Below are 18,568 nucleotides of genomic sequence, written 5' to 3'. Positions count from 1 at the left end.
ATGCCTCTTGCAGCTTGTTGATTTGACAAATTTACCCAAATAAAACTACAACTAAAGACATTTTCTCTATATTTTTATTGAAGTTATTTTTATAAATACACAATATCATTTAAGTTAGTTTTCATAGCCAGTTTTAGTTTCTCGTTCAGTTTTAGTGTTCTATAATGACCTCAAAGTGTGAAATAGCAACATTAGTCCAAAATGTATTATTTTCACAATAACTTCTAAAATTGTGAGATGCTTACATCCTCCCCCCCCCCCCTGTTCTTTTCTATTGGCCTGTTTCTACGTCACATGACTGTCAAGTTAAGATAGTTTCAGCATTAAAATAGATACAATTTCTAGCAATAAATGTGAATTTTATTTTAATCATCTTCATTGTGTATGTTCATTATGTTTCATTTGTCAGGCTTTCTATTGTTGGTTGCTATGGATGCTGAATCATTGTATTTGTGTAGTAATCTGAGCTGTTATGCTATTTGTCTTGTTTTATGGAACTGTATCTTAAATCATTGCATTTTCACTGAGAGGAAAAGGAATGGCAGACATTTTTTGGTTTTCACAGACAGAAACCTGACAGTCATGTGATGTGGACACAGGCCAAAGACAAGCCAAAAAAAGCCTGTAGGCATCTCACAATTTTAGAAGCGTTATTGTGAAACTAATATGTTTGCACTGTGGACCAATGTTGCTATTACACATTTTAATGTGAGGCTGGGTGAGAGGGATGCATGTTTCTTTAGACCTGAGGAGTAATGATCGTAATGATAGAACTAAATATGATGTCTTGATATCAATAACTATACAGTCAAGTGTCTTAGTAAGGTGTTGTTCCACATTGAGCCAGTGCTGCTTGTCATAGATTCAAATGTGAGGGACTCTGCTGGAGGTATGAACAGCATTCTTCTTAAAGATATTTCCTCATTTAGTGTTTTGATTGTGACGGTAGAGAGCACTGTGTAACATGTAAAGACATTGATTGTACTTACCTAGTCTGATAGAGTGACTATGGCTCAGGAGGTAAATGGCTCCTCCTAATCAGAAGGTCAGTGGTTTGATCTCCCGCTCCTCCAGCCTACATGTAGAAGATACTGATACTGTGTGTGGGTGAGTGAGCATTACAAACATAAACAGCACTGTATCACTCCTGATGAGCCATCACTGGATCAATGTGTGAATGAGTGTATGTTGGCATGTAGTGTTAAGTGCTTTGAGTGGTCGGTACACTAGAAGAGTACTATATACATGAAGTCCATTTATCATATATTAAAAACAGCACTACAGTATCATTTGGTATGGTATAATAGTCTCATACCACAGCATCAGTGCAATATTTAAATGTTAGAAGTACTGAACACAACAGCTTTAACCCTGTGTGAGATGTGTAAATGTTTATTTAAACATCCTGTTTAACAGTGAGAGAGGCTTTACTGTCCTCATGGCTGATGATGTGATCACACAGCAGGAAGCAATGAGAGATTCATGTTTGAAAACTTGCAGAATTGATCCTCTTTGCAAAAGTCAGTATTGTTTAGCATGTTAAGCTCAGTTCAGGAGGCTGCAGATGATGAGCATGTGCGTCTGCTCATACATAAACAGTTGCTAACAAGAAAAAAGGGAGACCAAAAAAAAAAAAAAAGTAAAATGGACTAGGAGGCCCGTCTGTTATTTAGTGTCTGTGTTTGCCATTGAAAGACCTGATGAACTCCTCCAAGTTTATTAAAGAAAAGGAAACAATATGAACCAAAGGCTTGAGGCACGCAGGCTGACAAGTGGCGGCCATTGTGTCCTGAAGGCAGATGCATGAATACCTCTGAATAGACTCCCTCAAAGTGACACGATTGAGCTAGACAACGGCAAGAACGCTGAAAGGAAAGCTTCTCCTCTCTGCGCTGAGCGGCATTTCTAATGCTGCTGCTTTGAATGAATGTACATTTGCAGTGGTGAGAGGTGGGGGGCAGGAGGAGAGAGGGGGGCGTGGTGGGCCACTCACAGTTTTTACTGCTGTTTGGGTGGAAGTAAATACCTTGTGCAGGCAAAAGCTCAGAGAGCAGGATACTGTGGGAAAATAAACAAACTATTAAAATGAATCAATAAAATGTGCAGATTGGAGAGGCAAAATACTGCTGTACACACACACACACAAACACTATGAGTACCACATTTCAGTTTAGAAAAAAATCCCCCCCTTTTTATTACTATTACATACAGTACAAACAATACAACCCCCCCCCCCCCCCCCCCCAAAAAAAAAAACAAAAAAACAAACAAACAAACCCCAAAACAAACAAACATGCAAACAAGCAAGGAGGGGTAGGTATAAATAAATACAACCATATGCTACATCAATATAGAAACTTTACTGTTATATACTATGTTTTTGTTATTTGATCATTTTGGGCTTTTTTTTGGTTATAAATAAGAACTGATTTTTGCATCTGGGATTAATGTTTATTGGACTTTGAAAAAGGAAAATAGCTTTTCAAATGTACATAAAAGAGATAGAAGTGCTAAGTTTAAATGTATTAATCAGTAATTACACAGGTTAGAAAATAGTTTTCATGCAAAACCCATAACTGTTCTAAATGCTCTGAAAAACCTGATTTAGTATAGTTAAGGGAAATTAATATATTATTAAGGGAAATCGTGCAATAATGACAGCAACATGTGGAATGTCTTGTTTATGTGTTTCACCTTCCTTTTAGTTTTAGTACTAAATGTGTGTGTGTGTGTGTATATATATATATATATATATATATATATATATATATATATATATATATATATATATATTAAGCAATTCTTATAACTTATGGAACCTATAAAGATTGCTTTCAATGACAATAAAGACTATTGTATTCTAATATATTCATATATATATTCATAATTCTGGTGTCCAGAATGTGTATTTTGGACATATGTGAACTCTTCTTCCTCAGAGAGCTCAGCATCTCTTCTTCCTTTCACCTGTTGCTGCTTTTAAAGAGGATGAGAGGAGCTGCTTCACAGCATGTTGTATGATTGATTGCTCAAAGACTTTATAGAGACTTCTTAGGACCTCCAGTTAAGATAATAATGTCAAACTACTATGTGTGAGGTCAACAATGAATGGACATACATTCAGCACTTCTGTATTTCCAAAGATGGCAATATCATGAACACCTGTTTAGTCTAGTGTTTCCTGTGGATTTATCATTGGCAGATCTACACAGATTGCTACTAGCAGCTTTGTTGTTTCAAGTTACAGGCTCATTCAAATCAAAAGGTTTTATCCTCTGGGGAACATGAATGTGCCCATTAAACTTGATAGCAATCTAGCTTTTGCGTTGAAACATAGTGTCAGTGTCCTTTATATGTTGGACACTTCCTGAATGTTAGCAACACTCCAGACATTGTCCAGAATGGGAAGGTTTGGTCAGTGTACTCATCAGATGTCATGACAACCTGGTAATTAGATTATGATGTTGGACAAGAACAATTGACTGCCTGACAGGAAAGATGTGTCAGTGTGTTGGCCGGTTGTTGACATTGTGCTTATAACAAGCTGATATTCTGTCACTACCCATCATGCTCTGCTCTCCATGTACAGTATCTCTCAGTTTGGCTCATTCAGCTGCAGCTACACTGTGAGTGCTGCTAAAGCTTCAGGTTGTATTTTAGTTACAAGCTGTCACACCAGTTTGAGTTTGGCTTATTTTGTCTTCATTTTAGTCACTCCATATTAATTCTACAGAAATGATCCTATAGAAAACTGATTAAAGACATATAATGAAATATAAATACATCTGTCTGCATATCAAACAACACATGATATTTGGAGTTTGGTGACTTTTGATTGATTGTATTGCATAATGTAGGCATTACATCAAATAGTGACACCTGCATTTCAAGCCTAATTAGTAGTTAACAGTAGAGCTGAAAAGCCTAAAAAGCACCATCAGCCTGTGACACTTATGGCCATAAAATCTCCCATTTTCTGCTCTTTAGCCCCTTTATCCTGGAATCTCCCTCACTGCCTTATTTGTGTGTTTTTGCTCTCATACACAAAGGCAATAAACATGTCCTCAGAGTGTTACAAATCAGAAATTTGCTCCCCCCCTTTCCACCAACTGTGAGGGGGACGGCCAGCATCGAGTGCAGCCATTTTGGGGCAGCCAGCTGCAAGAGGGAGCACTCAGCTTCAAACAGCAGGGTTCGTCTTCCACTGGAAACTACTGCACTGATTTAAGCATCCACTGGCTCTGGGCTACTATACTCACCCCCCCCCCCCAACTCCACACTTCAATCATCATTCTGTCTCAAAGACTCACTCCTGACTACAACATTACTGACTAATATACCTTACATGTTGCTTAAAGTCATTCACTGGAGTAAGAACCAAAAAATATATAGAAAATGTTCTTTTATAAGGTAGAGGTTTGACTTGCTTTATTGCACTGCATGTATCTCTCTCTCCGTCATCATAGCTGCTCTACACATTACAATCTTTTGGTGACATTGCATTGAAGTATTATCTGGCTTACATCTGGCATATTTTTTCATATTACAACCCATTCCAAATGCCTCTACTGTTACCTCTACAGATGTTTGTGTCTGGTGATATTCTGTGTTTTTCTTCTTATCATCACATGCCATTTGCACACAAATATAAATAGTATGCATGATATACAGTATCTTATATCTATATATCTATGTATAAAACTATTAAACACATATCAGTGATACACACACACACACTGCACTACTGCCACAAACACTACAGCACAAAATATGACTTTGTGTTGACACACAATGATCCTTCCGCTGAAAGTAGTCCCCAACAAATGCTTATTTCCATATTCCCTCCTGTTTGAGTAACGTATGTAACTGCGTGTGTGTGTGTGTGTGTGTGTGTGTGTGTGTGTGTGTGTGTGTGTGTGTATGTGTGTGTGTGTGTGTGTGAGTCCCTTTTAAAGAATTACAGTACATGTTCAGTAGTATAACACACTGTTATTTTAGATCTGTTCACTGGATTTGTTGAAAAAAATAAAAAATAATAAAGTGCCACCAGACTTCATATATAACACTAACTTGCAGCCTTATAAAGAGTGTGTTCTCCAGTACTGCATATCTTAGTAACAGATGTTGGTACATTTAACCTACTAAAATATTACATAGTTAATCTGCACTACAGTAATCAATCCCTATCAGTTCGTTTAGTTCCCTCTCATGTTTTACATAGGTGACTGCAGTGTATGACACATACTGCATAGGAGACACTTGAAAAGGCTTTGGCCTACGTACATTGGCATTAAAAATGACATCAGCAGGAGGAGAGTGTTTTTTTTTTCTCTCTGGAGTGACAAACAGTCTATCCCTCCATCTCTAACAAACGTATCACAGTGCATTTCAAAGCCTTTTAACCAATATCTGTAAAGAGAGTCAACAAGCACAAATCACTTCATTTTCTTTGCGCTCCTCTGATTGTTAATATACTTTCTTCCAGAATAAGATTATAGTATTGCTCTTAAAAACTTTCCGCAATTGCTTTCTTTAAGCCTGCAGCTGTCCACTGAGGGCTTTGCTGTGTCGAGTATATCTTAAGAGTGCCTCTTATTATTATATTTGCTCCCAGCTCTAATCTTTATCGTGTTTATATTGACAGTCGGCAATTTTTGTTTATGGCTATTTTTTTAAAATCTACTAAATAAAGACATGAGCATGCCAGTGCCTGGGGAGGAAAGAAGATAAAGACTTTGTATTTAATAGCAGTTTGCTAAGACATAATGCCCTGATAAAGCCAGCATCTTTGTGTGGGCTGGATTGAGTTCAGTGCCAGTTCTATGTAGCGTCTCCTCACAGCACACAGCTCCTATAGCTTTCTGTGAAACTATATGTTTATGGCCGCAGTCAAGTCTTTTCACAGAGTAAAACAACAAAAGTTGGGATTTTTTTCTCCATTGATTCATTTTCCAGCACAGAGACAGCGTTCAGAGTTCTTAAATCTTTTGGCAAATAAGGTTGTCATCACTGTAAAACTGCCTACGTTGCATACACTCCACTCCTGCTGCTGCTGCTTACTATACACTTTTGGTGCATTTGTTGTGACTAAATACCATTGTGTCGGAGCTGTATTGGAACAAAGGCAGGAACAATGGTGAACTGAGTGAATGGAACCGTGTGAAGAGGCAGCGGCGGCGTCGTGGCGCTGGTCTCGGCTTCAGCGCAGTTTTGCCCACTTGGGCTGGAATTTGAGGCCTTTGTCGACAGAGCGGTTCCCGGTGCCAACTGGCAGATTTGATTTCACTTTCTTTTGTGTTCTTTGAATCATTTATAAAACTTTGGCCTCAATTAGTTGAGTGTAGATACCTTCAATTCAAGGGCCCCGTATTGTTGGCACAAGAATAAAAAGCCGCAAGTCAAATGAAAATGTGCCATCGCAGCAAAAATTAAATTAACCTGTAGCTTATATTACAGTAAGCTGTGTTGACAAAAAAAGCTTGTGGAACAAATGTGAGCTGTTTATCTATAGAAACCATTTAGAGGAGTTGGTGCAGATGTTGTTATAGTCCCATTTGAATAGGTTACATAAATGTTCTTGAATGGGTGATTTGCATTGACAGGGACTCAATGTATTTATATTAATAAATGCATGTCAGGAAATATATGACTCTAGCAGGTGCACTGATGTTAAAAATGACTAGTTTCATCCTGGGCTTCATTCAGACTTTTCATCGTGCTCATAAATGTTGGTCAGGAAACATCAATATGTTTAAATTCAGCAATATACCCCATCAACTTCCCCCATGTACTGTGTGTGTTCAGCTTGGGTGAGTCAGAGTGCTGCAGGGCTGCCTGTGCTCTGTAATGGTTGGGAACCCCTGAGGTGCTACCTCTATTGGCCCTAAGAGGCTCCGTTGTTCAAGGTGAGCCCACTTGGTCAATGAGCAGAGAGAGGCGACCAATTTAGAGCCTTCAGAGCCATGACAAGATGGTTCAAAGAGCTGCAGCAGCTCCTCTCTGCTCCACTGTGATTGTAGTCCTGCATTGGAAGCCTCTGTTTACTTGGTCTGTTAGATGTGGTCTTGGGAATGGATTGTACATCTGTTGGAGATAATTACATTTTGATTAAAGGGCCCATTCACCCAAAAACTGCACAGTCACTTACATCCAATACAACTGAATTTAGTTTAATTGACAGGACATTTAGGAATATACCCATCCATGTTACTGAAGCAAGTCAGTGCACATAGGCATGCAAAATACATAGTTGTGATTGATTGATTGATTGATTTATTGAGTGAGTGAGTGATTGATTGATTATAGACCTGCAGCATCTCACAGCAGCAGGAACATGTGTCTCTGAGTTAAGTGGGGGGGGGGGGGGGGGGGGGGGGGGGGGGGGGCAGAGCAGAGCACAACACCTGGACACGAGAACAGGATGGCTCACATTGTAACAGTTAGACAGGTCCTATCTGTGTGTAAATATGTTGATAGAGAAACATGATGTCTGGCAGCTTTAGTTTGGATTGTGCCACGTTGATGAGTTTCTAGTCTGTGATTCTGGCCAGTAGAAAAACTAATGACCTGACAGTCTGTCATGTTGAAGCTTCAGTGTGTAGCAGCCAGTCATGGTGTGAAATGTAGAGTGTAGGCAGGAAGGAGAGCTGGCAGGTGGGTTAAATCCTGCCCTGAGGCTGAGCAGATAGTAGAGAAAGAGATCTTTATCAGAGACAGCGCACTAGAAAAGACTTTTAGTACCAAGTCCTCCTTTCTCTCTCACTCACTCACTCACTCACACTGGAGCATCAACAGGCCATTTTGTGAGACAGACATGGTGCTGCTCTACAAAATTCATCAATTGTTGAGCAAATGTAGTGTGTGTGTGTGTGCGACTGGTCAGAGCCCATGGAGCAAAACTGAAAGCAGATCCTGATTGTAATTATACTGGAACTAATATGATTTTCAAAATGAGCCATAATTAGTTTGATGCAGCTCTCTGGAGCTCTGTCAGTCTTTGTCTTCATGTCTTGGTCAAAGTGGGGAACAGCATTGTCAATATTCTCCTAAAGAAAACACTGTTTACACACTGCAGTCTTCTACCAGTCAGTTATAAAATGATCTATCCATACAGTGTATCGCTCACTCACTTCCACATATAGTCCAGAGGAACCTTATGAGGCTCTTAAAGATAGAAAAGTGGTTTATTAATATTGTAAAATGTCAGCTGGTAGTGATCACAAAGAGTATTCAACAGGGTGAACAAAGTAATCTATACTGTCACATACCGTAATTAAATGAAAAATCAGATCATTACAATAATTAAAAAATCTGTATACTGTTAATTACGTTTTTCACCAAAAAAATCATTGTTTATCCCTTTATTAAGCTGAACTGTGAGCATCCACTGCTCATCACACTGCAGGTATATTTTATAAAGCACAGTTCATCCACAATCCTCAATGATTGATTCACACAGTGCAATTGTAAATCAGTGTGTCTCTGTAAAATAGCACTATTACTAGCATTAGTGTTAACAGACATACTGTATTTAATCACAATACAACAAAAACACTTTGTTCAAGCTGAATCTATTCCACATTGATTCTTCAGTTCAGGGGAAGGGACACACTCTGATTTGACTGCACATTGTGAAAAACATAATTGGGTATTAATTTGGTGATAAATCACTCTCCCTACAATAGTGAAATGGAATTACAGCTATCATTATTAAGTATTCAGAATGTCTCATTTTACTGCAACCATAAATAACTGGCTTTGGCTGGAAATGGACCGTAATTGTTTAATTAGATTTGGGTTTTTTTGTAGAGGAAGACAGAGTGTATTTGTGTGTGTTTGTAGTTTCAGTGCCAGTGATCTGATCAAAAAAATAAAAGCATGGATGTGTTTCTATTCTAATTGTAGTCTCACTGTAACAAAACAGGCCTGTTGTGTGAAAACCGAAGCGTAGCGTTTATTTATACCACGGCACATTTACAAACCCTGTGTGTGTGTGTGTGTGTGTGTGTGTGTGTGTGAGGAGGCTGCACCGTGCCTCCATTCTCCTGATAAGACATAGCATGCCAATCGAGGGATCTGGTGGAGACAAAGATGAAGTCCAGGTTGAGCCCCTCTATCGGCTCTATGCGTCTGTCTCATTAGCATAATCTCTGCTTCCCATTATCAGCTGGAGAGAGAGGAGCTGACCATCCTGCTCCACCGGCCTGTCAAACTTTATTCTCCTCCATCCCGGGGATCCCGGTGCGCTGCCATATAAAGCGAGCGTGGAACTGCTGCTAGCACGCGATAGTAAAAGCAGCGATACTGTTCAGGTTGTGAGCACGGCTGCCTGGACATCGTGCCATGACACGCTCACTGCTTTCCAGCTCTGAGCATCACTCACAGCTCTGCTTTTCAAAACTGCTCTCAGGTGACCCACTTTTTTATATAAAGCTAGACAAGAAAATCTTAGTATTATTATTATTATTATTCAAGTGGAAGTGAAATTCATTGGGACATCACAGGCACACACAGGCTTCTTTTTCTGCTTATTTTAAAGCCGTTTGTTGAACATCAATGACTTTTGGCTGAATTGTACATACAAAAATAATCAATTGCTCAACGTTGAAACTGAATCCATTCTCAGATTCAGATGTTACCTTATTACTACTGAACACTGATGTACACACATACACTTTAAAGGACAGTCTGTGGATTATCCAGAGTAACACAGGCACTCTCTCTTGAAGACATTTTCATCATTTTCATCAGCCAACATGAACACAATAAATATTTTAATCAAATTTGACCCACCAGTCAAGGAAATTGGGACAGCCTTCCAAATGTTTATTTCATATTTAAAATTCTCAATAAAGTAAATAAAGTAGATAGTAAATAAATAAATTGATATGTCCTGCTCAAGTATTTGCAGACATGGATAATTACATATTTAGAGTGTGGAGGGAGAAATATTATTGTTCTGAAAAACTTGCTCCCAAAAATGTAGTAATAATAATAAATAATAATAATAATAAAAGAAAATGTTGTTTTTTTGTCTTACTTTTTTGTGTTTGTTTTGTTTTTGTTTAAACAAGGGAGGGAAGTATAACTAGATACAAAAATAAAAAGTAGATATTAAAATAAATAAAGTTGTAATTTCATTTTCTTTGTGTAAATACTGTATAGTCTCTACTGTAACATTGCTTGTGGAAATATTGAATGTAGTTGAGAGTTTCTACTACCCTCCGTACTGTGAATATGTTGATTGCTCTGAAGGGAAAATAAGGTGATGGGTTTGTTGGCGAAGGTAAAAAGAAGAAAAACAGGCAAACAAAAACCTACCAAGCCTCACGGAGGTTTTAGTGTGGCGTTCAGGCTGAAGCCGTGCAGAGGCAGGAGGAGGAAAAGAGTCAGAGACAGAAAAATACTGGAGGGCGAAGAAGCCTCATTTTCACTGCCACCCCTCCCTCTCTCCCACCTCCACCCTTCTCTCCTCCTTCCCCTTAAATCCAGCAGCATGTGGAGGGAAAACAAAAATAGAGTCCATCCCGTCGCAGCAGCACCCCCAGGACTCGGAGGTGCCTTTTGGAAAGTGATCCCAGCCCACTGCAGCGGCCTCAAGTGTTGTCACGCTGAGTTAGTGCCAAATTGCTTTGCAGCAACCCCCCCCCCCCTTCACTCTCTCCTTTTAACACCACCACCACCACCTCCATCCCTCCTCCAACATACCAGCAACAAACAAGCCATGTTCTGTTTTTAAAGATGTGCATGTGTATAAATATATGTTTTTTTTCTACCTTGTTTTTTAGGAAAACAAATCTTTGCAGGGACTAAAATGGTGAAGGAATTGATTTAATTAATGCAGCAGCATGTCCTGCGGCCACATGTAATCCATTGAGAATTCTCTAGCGGGAGCTTTCAAGGAGGGCAGCTGGGGGGGAATACAAAAAGATATTCTCCCTGAGACTCTTCCAGTGGCCTGTAATGGCAGCCTCGCACTAATCCCATAATTCCTTGTTTAATTAAACTACAGAGGCGACCCTGTAGTTGTCTAAGCCAGTTTGATGGGGCTTTTCTGTCTTACTTCAACCAGCACATGACCAACTTCTGCACACAATGAACACACACATATACAAACAAGTCAACACACAGTCCTGAAATATCCACGTCTGCCCACACGCTCCACTATTCTCTGCACCACAATACAGTTTATTATTTATATTAAATAGAGATGTGCACATTTCTGCTGGAGACCATTTTGGAGACATGTTTAATGTCCAACCAGATTTTATAAACCTGAGCTAAAGCTTCTATACTCATGCATGAATACCACAGGCTCATCGTATGGCACACTGTGTCAGATGGATCCAAAATCTTAGAATCATGAATGTGATTATGATGTAAATAGAAAAATAATCATTACACATGCAGACAGTGACATCATCCATCTGTGCATGTTTTAAAACTAAAGCTAGCACCAACAAGCACCAAGTTGTCTTTGACAGAGATAACAAAACCATTTTTTAATATTTAATTTTTAAATCCTAAAAATAATGTCATATATCAGGTATTTTGTGCCATGTTTTGAGGGAAAAGGATTTTGGTCTTAAAGTTATGACAATGTCAGAATATAAAACTTTACAACCAATTACAACAAACCAATCATTTATATCCAAAAGTGCCGTCACTTTTCTCCTCAATTAGTTTAGTCCAAGCTGGAAATTACAGTGTAGGGCCCTTAAGAAAGTCAAAGCAGCAACACTTGTATAGAAGAACTTTATTAATAGACCAACGTGTTTTGGCTTGCAGCCTTCACCAGGCTAATCATAAAATATTTAAATAGGGTATTTAAAACACAGAAACAATTCAAGTGTTAACAAATATACAAGAAATAACTAATAATGTGCATCCAGATATGCATCAGCCAATGGGTAATCCACTAAAGTGAGTTGGGTATATGGTCACATGACTTCAAGCCAATCAATGTCCCAGACAGGCAGGAAAGCGAGAGGAGTATCCAATAGTGTAGAGCCTTAACAACCTTTTTTTGCGTTTTTTTCTGCAGTTCAATATATTAGCCTTCAGTAACTGCTTCTCTATATAGCAGGCAGAGTCAATGGAGAGCTGTAGCATTTGCAGTTTGGATTCTATTGCATGAAATTCTACAGTTTGAATTTTGGATTGTATTACAAATAGCTGATTTGTTGAGTTTTGCCTTTTTGAGTAACATGCTTTCAATGCTGTTATAATACATATTCATCAAGTGTTTTTGAATTTCCCCTAAATTCTTTCAAGCAAAAACTCAGAGAGGCAGGAGGATGACATGTGACAAAAATCTCCCAATCATTACAGTACTTTGATATGAGTGTCAGACCTCTGGGCAGGATGCCTTTCATTTTCCCCTAATAATAAAGCAGTCAGCAGCTTTCTTGCCTCTCCTGTAATTACAAACACTCAGTGAAAACTAGTCATTTAAGAATGCTAATCAGCAGCTGATACATTACCACGTCACCTCACTCTGGATACATTAGTCATGTTAACTCATCGTAGGTAATATGCACAGTACAGTACATACAGTAGAAATTGTCCAACCAAAACAGAACAATATTCCCCAGTAATATTTTTGAACCATTAATATTCAGATTTGAGCTTTCTTTTATATTTTGTGGGAATTTAAAAAGCTACAGTACCAATCAAACATTTGGACACACTTTCTCATTGTGAATAGGAAAGTGTGTCCAAACTTGTGACTGTTACTGTATATATTTTTCCATTGTGTATGACCTGCGATCTGTTTTTTGATGAGCTGTCAGAAATGCGCAAGTTTGTAAATCTCCACAAAACTGAACAATAGTTGTGTCATGTGACTGTCATGTGATGTCATACATGTACTATATTCTACTCACCCATCCCGCTAATTCCTCATTTCAAATGGATATGTGCACGCATCAGATAATCTTCCACAGCTCCATCTGAACGCCAGCGTGGACACCTTGTGTGTGAGTGAAATCAGCCTCACAATAAACACACTGGGACTATTTTCAGCTTGCCAGAGTGTTTGTTTGGGGCTGCCCCGAGGCCCACAATGAAAGAATGGTGCTACACATGTCGTCAAGGTGGTCTGGAGAGATTAGCACCCCTCATTCCACTCCAACTCTCAGCCCCGGGGGATGCTGGGATATGCAGGTTTTTGATACAGAATTGTACTTACCAAGCACAAGGAAAATTGTATTGTAATATAAATAACCACACAGAGAAATCACGTAGCCTCCAGAAGAGTCATCGGAGGCCATGCTATTTGAAGCATCATTTGTCCTCGTCCTCCACTGCCTCCTCCTCTCTGTGTTTGGAGGAAGTGAGTGAACGTGCCTATTGCTGTGTTAAGAGTTTGTTATCAATAGGCAACTGGACACATACAGATATGGCACATATATTGTAGCATTAAAACAGAATGGCAGGATCATTGTCTCTGGTCAGGCCACACCTTGTTGTCTTCCCTCCTCTGGCCTGGATACTTGGAGGAAGTGATGCTGGCTGTGAGGGGAAGTCAAAGATAAGAGTAAGGTTGTGTCTTTTCTTGCAATGGACATGTAATTGCCCTATAAGCAATGATGAGAAATCTTCTTCTAGGCTACCATCAGTCAAAGCTGTCCCCGATAAAAAGTTACGACTCGTTTACTTTGCCAAATATGTTTTGGAGGTAGTGTAATAGATGGCTGGATTATGTGTCCTCTGACAGATACAGTTTACTGAACATACAGCAACGCACGCACACACGCACACACACACACACACACACACACACACACAAGTGAGTAAAGGTTTCAGGCACATGTTGCTATTGAGCATATTATGAACATGATTTGATCATGATGACTGATGTCTGAGTCGGTTGTTAGTAAGGCTGGGTATCGTTTAAAAAAATTGTGATACCAGCACCAATCCAAGTACTCTTAAAGTGATACAGATACCAGCTGAGTACTTCATTTGATACCCATAACACATTTAGGTCTCTGTCTTTTATCAGATGTAGCAGGTGTGTAATGTAGACACACTTTAGAGCGTTATGGTGGCATCTTGGCTGCTGAACTGCTAAGTGTGCTAACTCAAATGGATTGTTACTTCACCACCACAGACAGGTTGTAGCTGCTGTGGCACTGGACCAATAGCATATCACATTGAATCGAAGAATGCTTGTGTTGATTGGCTGTGAGGAAGTCCATACAAATACTCATATTTTCTAGCTCTAGTGCAAAAAGGATGGATTGCAGGTATGGTTTAATGGGAGATGTTTCCATGCTACTAGGTATCAGTTTATTTCATTTGTTAGTCACAGTCAGCAGATAAAATCATATAATGTGTGATATGTAAACCAGAACTGCACTGCATACAAGTAGCTGGTTGTCATTCATGTTTGCTTTGTCATAAGAACCATTGTGTATGTTGTTTAGTGTTATTGAATGTCACATTTATGTGTGTAAGTATTTTTATGTGTGGTTTGTCCACACATGATCTGTTGAACTCAGTGCTCTCTCATGTTTCAAGTCAATGTTGACTTTTTCAGTATTTCACTGAACCACTGTCTCTACTGAACTTTAATAGACCCATAAAGACATGAATCATCTTTAGTTGATATTGCATGGAAACACATTTCACCAGTGAATCCTTTGCAGATATATTGAACATTCAAACTGCTGAAGCAGCTCTGAGGACATGTGTTTACAGGAGGAATTGTTTTTTGCCCTGAGCACTCACTTGAGATGTGTCCTTTAAGGATTACTTAGTATTATATTTAGACAGGTTTGATGAGTTTTAATAACTGCTGACAAGCTGTTTCCTTTTTCACTTGATATACTGTTTGATCTATTATTGGATGTGTTATTTCCTGGCTTTGGCCTCTGTTTGTTGATATGATTTATAGTGAAGAACTTTTTTTTAATGTTATCCAGTTTTCTTTTCAGCTGGTCTGAATGGCTACATATACTGTATATTATTTTGTATATGTGAATGAATATGTTGTATTTCATTTAAAAGCTTAGCTGTTTGTTACTTTAACACTGATTTACTGGACAGTGTTACTTTGCTGGAGTTAGAAGTCATTTGTGGATTGAAAAACTGTCATCAGAACAGGTTATAAAGAAATAAATGCTTTTAATTTCTGTCCAAAAATGTCATTTCATTCCATTTCAAAACAGTTAGCTCAACCATTTTAGCATCTTTTTATAATTTTGTGATTTTCATGATGAGCTCTTAATAATAGTGAAAGAAGAGCATGATGTTAGTTCTGTGTATCATGGGATGTGACACATACAGATCATACATGTCATTTGTTCACAATATAAAAGTTCTGACATGAAGTGACCTGTGATGTACTGTGTGTGTTCAGGCAGTCGGATGGATGAAGTGTCAGACGTGGAGTCAGAGCCTGACCTCCCCCTGAAGAGGAAGCAGCGCAGGAGTCGAACCACGTTCACAGCAGAGCAGCTGGAGGAGCTGGAGAAGGCTTTTGAGAGAACCCACTACCCCGATATCTACACCAGGGAGGAGCTGGCCCAGAGGACCAAACTCACTGAGGCCCGGGTTCAGGTAACACACACTGACATCTCACTGTCTGTACAGCGCTTTAAAGGGTGGGCTCATTCAAATAGATGATAAAAAAGTATATATATATTATAATTTAAGGAAAACTGCCTTCTTCGGGTCTCTGTTTTCTCTCTGTTTCTTTTGAGTTCCCCCAAATAATAAAACATCTTCTTAGTCATCTCTGCTGGAACCTAACCATGCAGATTCAGGAGATGATTGGTGATGATTAGTTTGTTCTGCTCAAAACATTCAATACCATCTCTTCCCAGAAACACTTTAATAATATAGAACACACTGAAGAAAGTTATTGTTGAAATAACTTTTTACCAAAGACCCTGTCCTATTTGTCCTATTCACTTCTATTGAGTTGGAGACTCTGTATCTCAAAGACTGGGAAAATGAAAGCAGAGGTGTCTGCAGAAGAAGGAGACAATACTGGCTGTCTTTGTATTTTGGGTGAACAGACCCTTTAGAGATACATTCATCATTCTTAGTTAATTGTGTCACTGTTGAAGAACAACTGCAGCGCCTCAGATTTCTTCCTGTCACTCAGTCCAGCCCACAGATCCAGTTGGAAAGCATTTCTAACATATATCAGAGTGAGTCGCTGGTCAACAGTGAAACATTTAGTTTTCATGTGTCCAGCACTTCCTCTGCCCTCACGCTCCGTCTGTTCTTTTAGATTTATTTGTATCGTTGTACGAGATGTCACATTAATGTCAAGTCCAACTAACATTCACATACACACACGTACAGTATAATGCTGGAGGCTCAACCAGCTGTTCACATCTCAGATATGGAATGGCTTTGGTCTCTGTTAGGTTTTGACAGCTCCACAGTGTCCCAGCAGTGCTGGAGAAAAAATACTGTAGAGCTCTAACAACAGCTGTTAGGTGTTCAGCAGTGGAGTGGGGGCTGCATTCCTCATGTATGTCTCACTCCCCAACATCTTGGCTGGAATCTGTTTTTCCCACCACTTTCAAGCCCACCACTCATTGTAAAATTCACAGAAGAGTCTTGTCTCTCTCTTCTCTCTCATGGGAGCTTTAATCCACAACAGCAACGTGGATCAATCAAGACCCGGGAAAACAGAGAGTGAGAAAGCAGCCACCATGGAAAGCATTCCTCACTCTGCCACTTAGCTGCAGACTTAGTGCAGACCTCTCAATGATCCACCTCTGCATGACTCTGCTCATCCTGTCTTCACTGACAGCTTTCAGCCTCATATTCAAAAACCAACAGTGGATATACAGTTGACAAAATAATCTCAAGGTCCACTTTCTCATTTGTTCAGGAGCTTTTGACCTTATCACATGGTCCCCACCCATGCTGACTTGACTGGTCAAATGTAATGAGAGTTGTGTTCAGAGTTATAAAGTTTCTGAGCAGGTGATTGAGCAAATTCCATTGGCTGACGAGGGCAGATTCAGTGGAAAGCTCTAGAAAAAGCAAGTAAGTGGACCTTGTATTGGGATTTTATTGTCATGTGCTGTTAACAAAAAGTGGCAGCAGCAGTCACATTATGAGATTTTGGCTCCATATTTCTGACAGTCACAGAAGTTTCCCGCTGCTTGTCTGTGATCCACCATTCTGGATGATCGATGGCAAAAGATTTCACCATGTTTCCAGCAGTCATCTCATGTCTGGGACAGCTCAAAATCACAAAATGTGGAGAGGCCACAAGAGTGAGGCATTCTTCTACAACATATTCCATAATTACTGATGTGGAGAGGGCTTGTCAAATAAATAATAAGAGTTTCTTCCAGAAGTCAGCTTAGCTCTCACACTGGTTGGTTAGTCGAGCACCTAGTTGGCTGGTGAAGCAGCGACAGCACACTCCTACTAAAAGGAGGATGCTGTCTAACACAAAATCTCCCATAGGTTTCCAGCTGGGTCCAGATCCAAAGCCAAAGCACATGATTCACATTATTTTCATACTCATCAAACCACTCAGACAGCCCTCATGTCCTGTACGGAAGCATCTGCATTCAATATGTTTCAACACTCATTTACAACACTGTTTCATTCTTTGGGATTGTAAATTTCTACTGATGATGGCAGGCATGGTCTCAATAATGTTGTCTTCATTTTACAAAATTAAATAACTTAATGATTTTGTAAAAACAGTTAGGAGGAGGAGGAGGCTTTTAATGAGACAAGAATATAGATTTAAGTATGAAGAGGTAAAAGAGTTGAAGCCACTTGTAAACAGAAAGGGGTGTGGAGCTCAAAAAGGATGTGTGTTCATGTGTGTGTGTGTGTGTGTGTGTGTGTGTGTGTGTGTGTATAGTTTATAGAGAGAGAGTTAGCGTGAGATTGATGTCAAATCTCTTCATGGCTCTCAGTCACTGTTCTGTTGGACTTTACTGCTGTGAAATTCAATCAGGTTATCCAGGTTTTACTGCTCATCCTGGACACACACACACACACACACACACACACACACACACACACACACTGATAGTTCCTCCAGTAATTCTAAGGCATGTCAGTATACTAGCAGCTTAACACCAGACACCATGCATGCATACTTCCACACATAGCTGTCACTACCTCACCAGTCATCTACAGACTTAGCTGAGTAGAGCTGCACTAACTCTTTTCATTATTGATTATTCACTTTGTTATTTTTTCTGATGACTACAGTAGATTAGTCATTTTACAGTAAATCCCAAAGGTCATTCACATGCACCATCAGCATTTCACACCACATCATAAAATGTCTTGTTAAGTCTAACCAACAGATCATTGTTTTAAATCATTCTTTAAGAACGCCATGATGGATGGGGATTTTTTTCTACATTATAGAGTTTTAATTTGTTTTAATTTAATAAAAGAGAGCTTTGTAGGTCTTGTAGGCTCTCAGGCTCTCAAGTCACTGAATGTTTGTTTATTTTTCACATTTGCATACAGTACATATTTTACGTATTCTACACCCTTGCAGTATATTTTGATCTGGTCAAAGAATCCCCTCATACCAAATGTTGAACCACAGATGTGTTTAGAA

The 18,568-nt window shown here is 39.2% G+C and overlaps 1 protein-coding gene across 3 annotated transcripts in view; it reads left to right on the top strand.

Moving 5' to 3' along the window:
- Nucleotides 1–18,568, top strand: part of LOC128356877 (paired box protein Pax-7-like) — a 58,194-nt gene that overhangs the window by 12,987 nt on the left and 26,639 nt on the right. For all 3 annotated transcript variants that reach the window (XM_053317052.1, XM_053317050.1, XM_053317049.1), the window contains exon 5: nucleotides 15,365–15,564. In XM_053317052.1, coding sequence (XP_053173027.1) covers nucleotides 15,365–15,564 — 200 coding nt within the window. The remainder of the gene's footprint in view (nucleotides 1–15,364; nucleotides 15,565–18,568) is intronic.

This window comes from Scomber japonicus, chromosome 4 (genome assembly GCF_027409825.1).
Source record: "Scomber japonicus isolate fScoJap1 chromosome 4, fScoJap1.pri, whole genome shotgun sequence".
Taxonomy (NCBI): domain Eukaryota; kingdom Metazoa; phylum Chordata; class Actinopteri; order Scombriformes; family Scombridae; genus Scomber; species Scomber japonicus.
The sequence above is the reverse complement of the archived record's forward strand: the minus strand, read 5'-3'. Positions and strand labels throughout refer to the sequence as shown.